At 41.6% G+C, this 13,343-nt stretch overlaps 1 protein-coding gene across 1 annotated transcript; it reads right to left on the bottom strand.

Moving 5' to 3' along the window:
• Positions 1 to 2,505: 2,505 nt before the first annotated feature.
• Positions 2,506 to 9,969, bottom strand: LOC134424491 (telomere repeats-binding bouquet formation protein 1-like). The gene is made up of 11 exons (XM_063168307.1): positions 9,936 to 9,969; positions 8,885 to 8,995; positions 8,580 to 8,708; positions 8,011 to 8,142; positions 7,505 to 7,565; positions 7,298 to 7,413; positions 7,038 to 7,160; positions 6,363 to 6,515; positions 5,188 to 5,319; positions 3,665 to 3,790; positions 2,506 to 2,690 (listed from the first exon to the last, which is right to left on the bottom strand). Exons 1-11 carry the CDS (start codon positions 9,967 to 9,969, stop codon positions 2,506 to 2,508), a joined length of 1,302 nt encoding a protein of 433 aa, XP_063024377.1.
• Between the last annotated feature and the right edge of the window lie 3,374 nt (positions 9,970 to 13,343).

The following is a 13,343-nucleotide window of genomic DNA, read 5'->3' as shown; positions in this document are numbered from 1 at the left end:
CTTGTGGGCCAGCTGTCAGATGTGCTGCCTGAAGTGAAATTGCAGGACTGTTTTGGAAAATATAGGAAAAGAAACCCCGAGAAAAACATGATACTTACAGTGTGGTCTGTTACCTGGACTCTGACATGTCCTTTGAAGGAGCAGGCTGTAAGGCAGAGCAGAGAAGGTTGGTTTTTAAAATGCCTTGCTCTAAGCTCTAGATTCCCATTCTGCCACACCTTCCCATAGGCGTCTCAAATTGTGCACTTAAATTAAAACAGTGAGATTATTGCACAGGAAGAAGTGGTGTTCAGCCTTGTAGTGCAGGGAGAAGCAAAGGCTCTGGTCTTTATGTCTGAGTGGCTCAACTTTGTATTCAGTTCCCTTCAGTCCTGTGTCTCAGCTCTTTGCCCTCCCATGCAGCAATGGACATAAAACAGCACAGAGGGGAAAGCATGTCTGAGTGGCTGGTAATGATTTGAGTGGGGAGGGAGGGAGAAAAGGAAAATTTCTTCTGCAAAATTACATCTATTCTTGCTTTGCCTGAGCACTTCAGAAGAAACTGAGAACCTCCTGGACAGTCACTAGAAGGACTGTCTGAATAACTGATGCTTAAAGCAACTGTAATTGTAAAGCATTGTGGTTACCTGACACACACAGGGATATTCCACAAAATTTCTTTAGAGATCTACTAAAAGCAGATCTAGAATGCTACTTGAAGTCATCTTCCCAGTGCTGACAGACTCTTAGATTCTGGAAACCTCTACGGTTGGGGGTATTAAGAAATCTTCAGAGTGTTGTCATTCTAGTATTGAGGCAACTGAGGTGGTGTTAGAAAACCTATGGAAAGAGATGAATTTCCTTCAAACATCAAGTAAGAAACAGGGAATGCATCAGACTTTATGGACTACATAGAAAGAGCCATAAAACCTTTTTTTTTAATAATTTGAGCAGTGAAGATGGTAGTGCACAGGTAAATTTCCCAGTTTAACACTTAATTTTTCAGCAGCTGGATAAGGATTACTTCCTGCATTTGCTTCCTCCCACTCCAAACTTCAAGCAAAACAAGCACCTGTCAGCATACACTGACTATTCACCCAAATGTTTTGAGTATGTTAGTTAGGGGCTTTATCCTTACACCTTACAAGAATATACCTTTTACCATCCTTGGTTTCTTGTCTTTTATTTGTGAAAGCAGAGCTTTCATTGTTCTACCAGTCTCAATAATGTCCTGAAAGAGATAAAAAAATAAATTATCCTTCAAGTCTGAAAGGAAATCCAGACTGCCAGTGGATAAAATTAGAGCATACCAACCTGGCAGCACAGTAACATCCTTAATTATTATATGTAATATGTATTATTTTGAAAAGAAGGGAGAAAAAAAAAATCTGTCATTCCACACCTCCTTCAGTCATTACCTACCTCTACTACTAAAGCATTCAGAAGGAAAGGAAAGGAAAAGGAAAATACTTAAATGGCAATTTGCAGCAAATTACACAGGCAAGAAAAGCACACTAAAACCCTCAGTTAAAGGAAATTGCAGATTTACAAAGGAGATTGTTGCTTGAACTACTGACTTTGGTGCTTTCTGAAGAGTCTTTCTGTAAATATTTATGAATGCTTAAAATAGGGTGATAAAGGCAGCTATGTCAGGTCCACATATTTCTCTATGTATAGCACTAGTATTCTAGAGCCACACTGAATAAGTCAGTTTAATATGGTTCATTTCTGGGATAAAATGGGGAATAGGATCTTTGGGAGCAGTCATCACTGATAACTTCAAGTTTCCATTGAGATCAATGGGAATTATTCACTGTTTCAAAGCCCAGCAATTTAAATCAGTGTTAAGTGGCTGCAGTATCAAAATCTTAATAAAGATGGATTTCCTGGAAAATACACAACAACAGTTGTTTCCCTTTAAAAGCTGAAGATGCTAATTCATGCCTTCCCATTTAGTGCAGACAGGTCCTCTCCAAAAAAAACTGATTTTTTTTTTTCAGAAGAATCATTCCAGAACGAGAAAGAAGAGATGGAAGCCATGTGAAGCATGGCCAAAAGGGTTATCCTGTATTTAGCTGAAAGGTGTGCTGCTCTTGCTTTTTGCAAGAGGAGGGAGTTTGAGCCCTGCCCCTGGCTTTGTCATGCTGTTATTCCAGTGAATGTATAATATCCACCCTTTGGGGCAGATCTGTCAATCAGTTCCTACAGCCATACAACCCTGAGCATTTCATGCATGCAAATATTAAAATTATAGGGTTGAATGTCCAGCAATTAAAAATTAATTCAACTTCTTTTTCTATCTCGTAGAAAATCTGGGGTTACAATAAACAAGAGCACTTCATACAATACAGATGCCTCCATTCTCTGCACACCTGTAACTCAGTCTGATCTACAATACTGATAAAAGCTGCAGGTTGTAGTTTCACACAAATCCAATGTTTTTTCCTGGGTTTTTTGCTCACATGGAAATTATCTTAAGGATTTACTTGCACTTTCTCCTTAAACTCTGGAAAGGTGTGATTAGTTTTATACTATTTTGGTAAACAGACCAACCTCATTGTGCTGTTTTTCAATTGAGCTTATTCTGTGTAAAATTTCTTTTGCTTTCTTCCAGTAGTCTTGCAGACATCTATTTCTGACTTGCACATCCAATTCTTCTGCATTGTTCACATTTAGTGAGTTATCATATAATTTCAGAGACAACTGTTCAGCTTTATAAAATATAAAACAAGATTAATATTTAAAATTTTATCAAGTAACATTTTAAAAGTATTTATTGTATTTTAGTACACTGAGGGACAGCCCCAATAATTTAATGCAAAATAACAATTTTTATAAAACTTAAATTTATACATAAATGTTAACACACTTGAAATATATGCTGCAGTTACAAGAGGTGAACTTGCAATTATAGCTCCTATAAACAGTTTTCACAATGATGCTGTGAAAAAAAAAAAAAAAGCTTTTTCATTGAATTACCTCTGGCTTCTTCACCAGTATGAGTCTCTGCTTTTTTAAAAAACAACTCCATATTAATGGACACTACAAATCTCCACACCTCCTCAATCTTACACAAACCTCTCAGTTGTGCTTGCAGCACAGAAATGTAGATATCTGTCTGTTTTTTCCTAATTAGCAACTGCACACCTTCCACACTCTAGAGATTACAGGACAAGGTCTCCCTGTTTCATGGGAGGGATTGTACAGATAAGTAATAAAAAAACTGAGAGGGGGGACCTAAAAATACATCCTATTTTAGAAAAAAGAAGATCAAAATTTCTTAATATTAGAAATTAATGTAGACACAGTGATTTTGGGCTTGATTATCTCCTGGTTTATTCTCTCCCTCTAGTGGTACATCCCCAGGAAGAGAGCATCCACTGGGTGTTAAATGACAATGTTTGTATTTTCCACACAATTTATAGATGGGAAAACTTGAAGAACTGGCCCTACATGGAGAGGTTTCACAAATGCATTTTTGCAACACTGTTGGGATTTTTACTTCTCTTTTTTCTGCCTAAGTCAGTTCTTGATGACAAAAAAGCAACTTTCTGTGCAGAAAACAAACATCTTCTGGAGTACACAGAATTACAAAGCTGCTGCAGTTAAAATCACTTGGGGAATCAGCAGAACACAGAGATGGAAACAATCACTCTCATTTTTAAAGCAGTAACAGCAAGCTTACTCATTTGTTTGCAGTTCTGCAGCACAAAAGTAGCAGCTTTGATGAGTTCCTCGTCCTGAGATTCTGTCAATACCTGAATCATAAGTGGCAGACCATTGTTCTGAAGCAGCTCACACTGGTTCTCTTCTAGAACAGGACATGGTAAAGGAAAGCTTTGGTTTCAGCCCCACACACCTTAACCTTACAATAATTGTAGGGGCCAATACTGGCAGCTCTCTGCAAGTTTCTGTAGAAAGAGAGATTTGCATGCCAGACCCGAGCCTGCTGCAGGGACAGCAGGAGTTAACATCCCACAGGATGATTTGACCAGAACTCAGATTGCTGTAAGAAAACTGAAGGATGACTGAGACAAATTATACCATGGAGTTCCAAGCTCATTTAATTGTGGCCTAAAACATTTGAATAATGACTCCCATATTTCTTCTCTTCCATTACCTGCTCTTGGAGTAGATATGTGACATTTCTGTGAGGCCTGAGATGAGGAAATATCAAAATCTCAAGGTTTATAATGAGCAAAATCAAATTAGTAGTTTAATCCTGGTCTAGCCAATCTGTTCCTCCTCATTTATTATATAATTAGCTGAATTTTTATTGTGACCTCATTCGCATATGTATTCATGTAATTGATAACTTGCTAAACATAGTTCTTTCTTCTTTAAACTCAATCAAAAAAAGAAATAAAAAAATTTAACATTTTTATTTTGACAGTGTTGACATTTTAAGAAAAACCTTTTTTCTGTTAAAACAATTGTTCAGTAATTTTTAAATAATTTTTCGATTCAAAAGACATTTTCCATTAAGTCTTGTTTCACTAATTCTTAATGAAAAAATGTCTGTTAAAACAAATTTATGACCAATTGAGCTAATTATTGAACATGTCATTGGCACTCAGAGGATGAAAATCAACTAGGATTTTTGAACATAAGGCCTTCATCTTGTTTATCTAAACACACATGAGAAAAAAAAAGAAGTACAAATGAATTTCCCTTTCTCTTTGCTTGCACTACCACAAAACACCAACTGAAGTGCTGTATTTGTACCAGATATGCTTGGACAAGCCCTGAGGAACATGACAAGAACATTTCAGGGCTACCTGCTGCTTCTGTGTCCTGAAACCAATGCACTTCCATGGCTTTTACAAATAGCACTGGCCTTGTAAGCAGTGGACAGAAGCTGTATGTGCCAAGGACCATGCAAAAGAGAGCTCAAGAGAACTCATTTGCTGTGTCTGCATTGTAGCAGCTTCCAGCTCTGGAATAATTATTCCCTGTGACACCTAAGCCCAGCTCTGAATTCTTGCATATTTAGTCTACTTTTTTAAAGCTACTAAAGACACTTGCTGCTTACAAGCTTTAAAATTTAACAATGGAATAATATAGAAAACTTTTTGTCCAAATACTGACATTGTATTATTTAACAGAACTCTCTCTCATGCCCCAGCCTTGATGAAGTGACACCACTGGGGGAGTCAGGGGATGAGAATTTAGGAGAAGCTGACAGTGAAAAAAAAAAGCAAATCTTACCACAAACTTCAGTGCAGTGTCCAATTGTTAGAATAATACTGATTTTTTCTCCTGTGCTCAGTGTCTCATTGGACAGCAGCTTCAGCAACTCTGACACAGTGTGATACTTTGCCAAGACAACACCCATGGCAGCTGTTTGTTAAAACAATTGGAAGGAAAATAAACGAGATCACGAGTGTACAGGAATTGAACTCTACAAACCCCTCAAAGCCTTGGGCTGCTCAGCCCTGCCCTGCTCCACCTGGAACAGCTCAGATTGCCCCATGCCCCCTGTGCTGCTCCCAAATGCAGCCCTGCCCGTCCTCCCAGCCTGTGCTCCATGGAGGTGAGGCAGAAGATCTGATGGATGAGGGCTTTGCACTGTGCAGCTTTTGCAGATCCCTGCTGAGTTTCTCCTTTATCAGCTCCAGCATGGAGCCACAGAGAGTTGAATAAAACAACAGAGTATCTGCCATAAAAGAGCAGGGGGCAAGCCCTTCCTGGCACTGGCAACACCCCTGCTGGTCCATCCACGCTGAGGCCTGGTGCTGTCACACCCAACTGAGCTGAAACTACCCTCACAACTCGTGCAGGAAGATGCTTTTCAACTTTTGGGAACTTCCATTTGAAGCTCTTATGGCAGAAGTGGGAGATACACCAACCATGGCCACAGCACAGGTTGATCAGCATCACAGGTTTCTGCAAACCTTCTGTGGAAAACACCAAACCTCATCAGCAGAGCAGTACCCAGCCAGCAAACCAGAGCAGAGTGTGCTGTGCAGAAAAACCACATTGGTTCAGCTCCACCTCTGAATGATTAAAGCTTCCTTAAGCTACACAATTTATTATTCAGGCACAGGCCTAACTCCAGGATCCATGACTGGTCAAACCCAGGCCCAGAGCTCAGCTTTACTTACCCAGCACAGGCTGTAGCATCTTATTTTTAATTTTTAATTTTCAGTTGAGTTTAAATTTCACTGTATTTATTTTAGCAACAATGGGACAGTAATCCACCTCAGATGAACTGAATCACTCCCCACTTACACCTCTGAGCTTTAAAAAACACTGCAACATCCACTGGGATGTGTATAACTTAACTGCCTTTAAGCATTCATTTCTGCAACTTTACCACCAGCACAAGACTTTAAAAATTGCATTTTAAAATTACCATAGATAACAAATGTCTTTCCACTCACAGTTGTTAGCAATACAGGCATCCAGGGTCTTTGTTACTACCACGGCAAGTTTCATGCTGGAGTGACTCAAACAAGAATCATGCATAAGCTCAAGGAGAACTTTGGCTAATGTATCCAATCCTCCAATAGAAGCAAAATACTTCTGCACATATGCTTGGTGGAAAAAACAAAAAATGTGATTTAAGCGACAGAGTTTGCAAATTATTTTAGCATTTCACTGAGTAAGTCCATTAGAGTTTTTCTGTGCATGTGTTAGTCATTACATTTCTTATACAACAGAAGCTGGATATACATTAATCTCATAAAGGAATGCAGTGACTGCATATAAAATAGTTACAGGAAAACATGACCCTAGTATGTGCACACAAATGGCAGACATCATGCCCGACTTCTACCAATCAGTCACGTAATAAGGACTTTAATTTAGACACACTTTTAATCAGAACAGCTCCAAACAGTTTTACTGACCCTAGGAAATGTCACCAGACTGTGGCTAGCTGTGGACATGAGCACAGCATAGTGTAAGTAAAGATGTGGAATACAGTGGTCAAAGTCGGAAGAACAGCAAATGACTTTGTTAGAGATAAATTGACAAGAAAGAAAAAATCATTTATCTCTCTAATTAAACTTCCTTTTATCAAATGCAAAACTGTGTAAAGCTTGAGCTGCACTTACAGTTATTTGCAACTGTGAGACCAAGAAATGAGCAAATGGGACGAACTATCTCAGGCTCTGTGCAACTCTCCAGCCACTCTTTGGCATGGGGAAAAACTGAACAGCAAATGTTTTGATTATCTTCTGCAAAAGTAAAAACAAATTACCCCAAATCAAAACACAATCATTGAAATCAACTTCAGCTGAACAGTAAAAATGAAACCAAAGTGATTTGGAGAATCTCTCTGAACTTGCTCCACAATTTTCAGAGCAACACCTACCGTTCTGGGGGTTGTTGACACAGGCACAGAGAGTGCTGCACACCGAGCACCAGAGCTGATAGCAGGGATCAGAGTTTTCATCTGACACATTCTTCTCAGACGTGCAGAGAGTTGTTCTGTTCAAGACAATGCAAGCAAGTCCCAAATAGTCAAGGAAACACAGCTGCTAACCAGTCCATTATCTGTTTGAATTGCAACCCTGTTTACCTGAACAACTGCAGCAGCAGGCTGATGCAGCCTGTGTCTCTGACACAGCTTTGCCCATTTTCTAAAAGAGAACACACACAAGACTCCAGAGACAAATGCAATTGCAGACAAAATCTTAACAGCAAGTTTAATTTACATACATACATTCCCTTTCCCAAGCACATATCCTCCCCAGAAGGAAATACAAAATCATATCAACATGTTGGTAAATAACCTTTCTATTCCTTCTATTCTAGTCTCTCTTTCTAGACACTCTCAGAAACTATGGGTTTCCATTTGCAAACTGTATTTTTAGAACTAAACCACCTTCTGCTGTTTAAGAAAATCCCAGTGAACAATGACATATTTTGACAATTCAGGTTCAGTTACATGCAAACATTCATCTTGATAAATTAACTTCACCAAAACATTGCTTATTGACTGTGCCAAATTTTGGACTGCAGATTGGCAAATAGAAAAGGAGTGTTGTTGTAACACAGAGGAAAAAACCCCATTTTTTTACTTACTATTATTTGACACCAGAGCTAAGATGACATAAACAGACATTCTTTTCAAGTTCACACCAGAATCCTTTTTAATTAAAAATAAAATGAGGTCTTCAAACAGTGCAGAAGTACACAAAGTCTGTTGACAATACACTGGAAACAGAAAGTGAAAACCATTAAGTGCTAAAGTAAGCCACTCATCATCCTAAATTGTTAAGTCTCAGTTGTGGCCAGTACCTGGGGAGCAGAGACAGGGCAGGACTATGAAGTGCCTGAGGGCTTCCCCCTGGCAGTGAGTTCTACACCAAGCTTTGGAACAATCCAGGAGCCATTGAACACTTGCTGCTGAGGGAGAGGGGAGTGCAGGTGTCTGGAAACTCAAAGACACTCTGTGTGCACAGGGGAGCAAGGCACTGATCAAACCCAGGCGTGGACAGGGCAACTGGGGCACCCTCACTGCCCCTGCTCCAGCTGACAAGCTTCTAGTTTCATTTTGTGAGACCAAAAGGAAATGGAGACAAAGCAGGAGCACAGGTAATGACAGGGAGCCACAGCACACTCAGAAATACAAACAAGATTATTTTTATTACCATTACTCTCTATAATAATCCCCAGTGTAAATAAAGCTGCTTCCTTTACGATGCAATGAGCGCTGGACTTGGCAAGGTCATTTATAAACATCAAACCACCAATTTCTCGCAAGTATTCGCTCGCTTCACCTACAAGAGGAAAAAAGAGCAGAAACTTTTGCTTTTGTTTCTCTGCAAAATGAAAGGCTTCTAAGGTTCTCCAACACCTCAAGCCTTATGTCCTCTAGACATTTTTACAGTGCCCACCAGTTCTTGGCATATTTGGTGACCATAAATGACTGGTTCTAAGGAAAAGCCTTTCTTACTGTTTTGCTGGCAAATGGAATAGATAGTGATCAAAGCCTCCTTCTGAGACAGAGGGCAGTCCATCTGATATTTAAGGCATTCAAGCAGTAAGTTCAGATCTGTTTTCATATCTAGGAGCAAACACAAAAAACTTCATTACAATTGTTATATTTTCTAGATATTAATCTAATCTAACCTGTCCAAAATGTAGTATGTACATGCATTTTAAAAAGGGGGGGGGAAAGTGAGCCAAAATGGAGCCACACCACTTCTATTCAGCCACAAACAACAAACCTAGAAATATTTCTGTCCATAGTTTGTTCTCTGAGCATGATTTCCTTTGCAAAGTAACAGCCTCCTTGTAATATTTCTGGCCTTTAATTACTAGCAATTCTTAGTAAGTCTGATGTAAACTACTAAATATTAAATTCACAACTGCAAGGTGCGTTAAGTGTAAATAATACAGAGCCCTTAAAGTATTCAGAGTGCAAATAAAATTCAGAGTGCAGTTGAAAATCTCTGGAGTAGTAAGGAAAGAGCCCAAGAGCACAAGGCTGCTGTGTGGTACTGAGTTACAGGAGACAGAAACCATGCAGCACAGCAGCACAGCCCTCAGCCAGGTGCTTGGAGATGTAACAGAAAATATTCTCTGCCTCCTACATACAACCCTGGGTGGGTAAAACAGACTTGGAAAATCTGCTTCTTAGTCTTTGGGCTATCATTAAAAGACTGACTTGGTAATTATTTCTAACAGTGACAGAAGGTATTGTTTACTGTAAACCCTTACAAGGTTTGAAGGTTCTTAAAGAAGTTAAAATACAATAAAAATGTGGATAAATATTAGCAAATTAAAAAAAAAAGTGAATTTGTGGTGGTGTGTTTTACTCTGTGTGTAGGTTTGGCATTGGATGTACCCTTTGCATATCCAATACAGTATCCAAAATTTGGCAACTAGGAAAAAGCACATTTTCCCAACTGCTCACCACCCCCCAACAGGCCTATCTCTAAAGTCTGCTAAAACTTTGTAAAACTGATGCAGATTATAATGATAAATTATATTAGATATCTTACCACACTGACTTATCTGCACCTTTTCAGTGTTCATTTTTGTTTTATCTCTGTTCTTGCTCTACAACAGCAAGGAAAAAGTGTTTTCAGTTCCGTTCAGCTTAGCAGTGTTTATAATATATGCAGTATAAATTACATCATTTTTCTAAAATGCACTTTTCCCAATTTTCTGCTTTTACTCTGTCATCTCTCACACACAGTTTAATGTATTCCTGTATGGCAAAGTTTTCCTTTGGAAATGATGTTGTAGTGCGTTTTTAAGTTTCTCTTGCGTTCCCCCATTTTATGTATCATTCTCCTTTTGTCCTTGTACAATGGTTCTTCCCTCCCCAGTTTTCCCGCCACAGCTCTCCTGACAGTTCTGTTACTGCGGTTACCCCTGCCCCATTCAGTTGTCAATCGCTCAAGTTATGTAACTTCCCCTCCCTTATTTTACCATATAAGTAAGCTTTTCCTCCTCCCTGGCCTCAGTCAATCACCCCCCCCACTCCTCCCAGCTTTCGAGAACCTTCTTCCCCTTGGGGGATGTAATTGGCTGGGCTCCCGGGGCTCCTCTCTAACCTTGTGTTTATTGGATATGTTTGCATGTCAGTTATGTTGTGCATCTCCCTATATGTTTTCCTATTTGCTAGCGGGGTTTCCCTCCTTTCTCCGTCCCTTGCCTTTAAAACCTCGCCTCTCCCCTTGCTCCAGGCCGGTTTGCTGGTCGGCGCCCTCCCTCCCTCGGTACCTGCCATCCTTCAATGAACCGACATTAACCCCCAGCAAGTGCTCAGTCCCTTTCCTCGTCCCATCCAGCGCATACAATCCAGCCCGCGATCCGGCCCAGCCCGAGGCCGCGACGCCAAGGGCGGCTGATCTCGGATGCAGCGGAGGCGCCGGCAGTTCCCCCTCTGGCTGGCCGGACTGGGAGCCGCACACGCGTTCGCGCAAAATACAGTATTTTATAATAGCCCTGCCTTTGTAACTACCAGGTTATCAGCTTTTGAGAGTGGACAAAGGCTCAAAGCAGAATCGTTGTCATCTTAATGAAGACAGCCAGCCCTGCTTTCTCTTGGGAGTTACTGATTGCCCCCGTTCCTTTGCTGCTTCCCTTAGAGAGTGAGAATTGAGAGACTTCCATTCCCTGCAGCCAGGGAAGTTATCAGAAGTAATAACAGACACGCATTTCATTTTCCTACAAATCCAACCCTACCACAACAAGGAAAAGCTTGCCAGCCTTCCTCACCTCTTTTTGTCCTACTGCCACCACCCTGCCAGCCTAAGAAAAAACCCACGCAAACAAAAGGAAGGCTGCAAAAATGAGTTCACTCTGGAGCTAACTGCTTTTCAGAAGAGTTTAATTTAATACATGTTTCTACAATTAAACAATGTAGGAAGCACAAGGGGTTTAAAACTGTATGTATACAAGGACACATCTTGACTTTTTCCTGGATCTTTTGCAACCTACAGAAGGTACACAAAATAGTGTTTATAAGCCAGCCTGCATTAATTAGATGCAAACAGCTCACCTCAGTTGTTGCATCACAGAGCAAGGTGGAAAGACAAGCAACTAGATTTATCTCAACAGACAGCTGGCAAGTGTTGCATATGAAACTTCTCCATCAGTTATGGCAAACAACCCAGTAACATTGCTTCAAACCTCAGAAACCACTCCTGGAGAAGCGCAGATCTGTCAGGGCGTGTGCTCAGCAGCACTAGAGCACATGGCTGGCATGGCCAGCAGAGCAGCCAGCCTGGGCATGACTTCTCCTTTGAAACCAGGGACCAAACCCAGAGGGGACAAGTGCGCCTTGTTGGCCTCCTGTGGAAACCAAAGCCCAGAGCAGCAGCTGGGGCCGTGAGGACGCTGCGCTGTGGAACAGGACTTGGGGCTGTCCTGGCCCATTTCAGCTCCCTCCTCCCTCAGATGAGCCCTGCGTGATTTACAGCTCATTATCACAGCTCCACTCTGAAGCCTTAGCAAGCACTCCAGATCAGCCCAAATATAAAAGGGAAAGAACATAAGAAAGAGGGGAGGGGCATGAAAGGCAACAGTCTACTGCTGAAACAGCAGCTGCATTCTTGTGTGGGAAGGTTAGGGAGTCTCGAGGGGGGAAATGGGGCACGGCTCGAGTACCTGTGGTCCAGTGGCGCGGGTGGCTCCGGGCAAGCCCCGAGGCGAGGCGGGTGCCCGCTGCCGAGCGCGGCCCGGCTGAGGATGGGATCTGCGGGCTGAGGGCTGGGATCGCCGGACTGAGGGATGGGATGGGCTGCGATCGTCGGGCTGAAGGACAGCGGAGGCCCCGCCGGCTTGAGGGCTGCGATCTGGCGGAGCTGAGGGCAGAGCCCGGCCCGGCCCCTCAGGAGCCGCCGCAGCCGCAGCGCCGCCCGAGCCCCTCAGGCGCGGCCGCCCCTGGCCTCGGGACAGCCCTGAGCCTTCCCCTCAGCCGGGCGGGAAGCGCTTGCAGTTGTAGAAGCGGCAGGGGTGAAAGAGATCTTTAAGACCATCAGTTCAACGTCAGGCCAGCACTGACACTGCAAACACTAAACCACTAAACCATTTCCCAGGGTCAGATCCAGAGGCCTCTTTAACAGCTCCAGGGATGGCAACTCCACCCACTCTCTGGCCAACCTGTTCCCAGGCCTGAACTCCTGAACAGTGAAATTTTTTTTTCTAAAATCTAACCTGAATTTCCTCTCCATGTGAGGCTACTTCCTCTGGTTCTTAGTGCATAGCTAATACCTGAGTTTATTAGAAATGCATTCTTTTATACACCATTCTGATAGAGGTGCACCTGATTGGTCTTTTAATCAACACCTTGTCACACCATCTGCTAATGAAAAGACACCCTTTGGTAAACCTCTTATGAAAAAACAACTCTTCAAAGCACCAGCTGTAATTGCCTGCAATAATTTCTGAGATGGAAGTCATTAGTTTCAGCTCTACCTTCCCAGATTAGGTAACCCAAGTAATATCTCATTGGGAGAAATTCCTATGTCCTTTCTTGGAGCAGTTCTGATCTGTAATAATGCTAATCTGGTTTCAATCATTAATTTGGTAATATGGTTCTTAAGGATAGCATTCATTCTCTCCACACATCCAGAGCTTTGAGGGTGCCACGGGGTATGGAATTTCCAATTTATGTCTAATACCACACATAGAACGTAAAATTTTTGAAGTCAAGTGTGTTCCCTTACCTGAGTCCATTCTTTCAGTTCTTGCATATCTGGGAATGATTTGTTCTAATAGCATCTTAGCCACTTTGGAGGTAGTTGCAGTAGAGATAGCAAAGGCTCCCAGTGGGTGAGGTGATCAACTGTTCCAAGAAGATATTTCCATCTCTGTATTTTGGGGAACTAAATCTAATGTATTTGCATATTTTGAAAGGGTCTAAGGGCTAGGGCTCTTCCCTCACTAGGGTGTTTTCT

Source organism: Melospiza melodia, chromosome 13, assembly GCF_035770615.1.
Source record: "Melospiza melodia melodia isolate bMelMel2 chromosome 13, bMelMel2.pri, whole genome shotgun sequence".
Classification (NCBI taxonomy): Eukaryota; Metazoa; Chordata; class Aves; order Passeriformes; family Passerellidae; genus Melospiza; species Melospiza melodia.
Note: the sequence above shows the minus strand (reverse complement) of the source record. Positions and strands in the feature narration are given on the sequence as shown.

Excerpts from the sequence above, each read along its gene's own strand:
- LOC134424491 (XM_063168307.1), bottom strand. The coding sequence starts at position 9,969 with ATGAACACTGAAAAGGTGCAGATAAGTCAGTGTG. Across the intron at positions 8,709-8,884 it reads TTCCATTTGCCAGCAAAACA|GTGAAGCGAGCGAATACTTG; the intron begins GTAAGAAAGGCT and ends TTCCTCTTGTAG. Across the intron at positions 7,566-8,010 it reads AGCTCTGGTGTCAAATAATA|AAAATGGGCAAAGCTGTGTC; the intron begins GTAAGTAAAAAA and ends GTTCTCTTTTAG.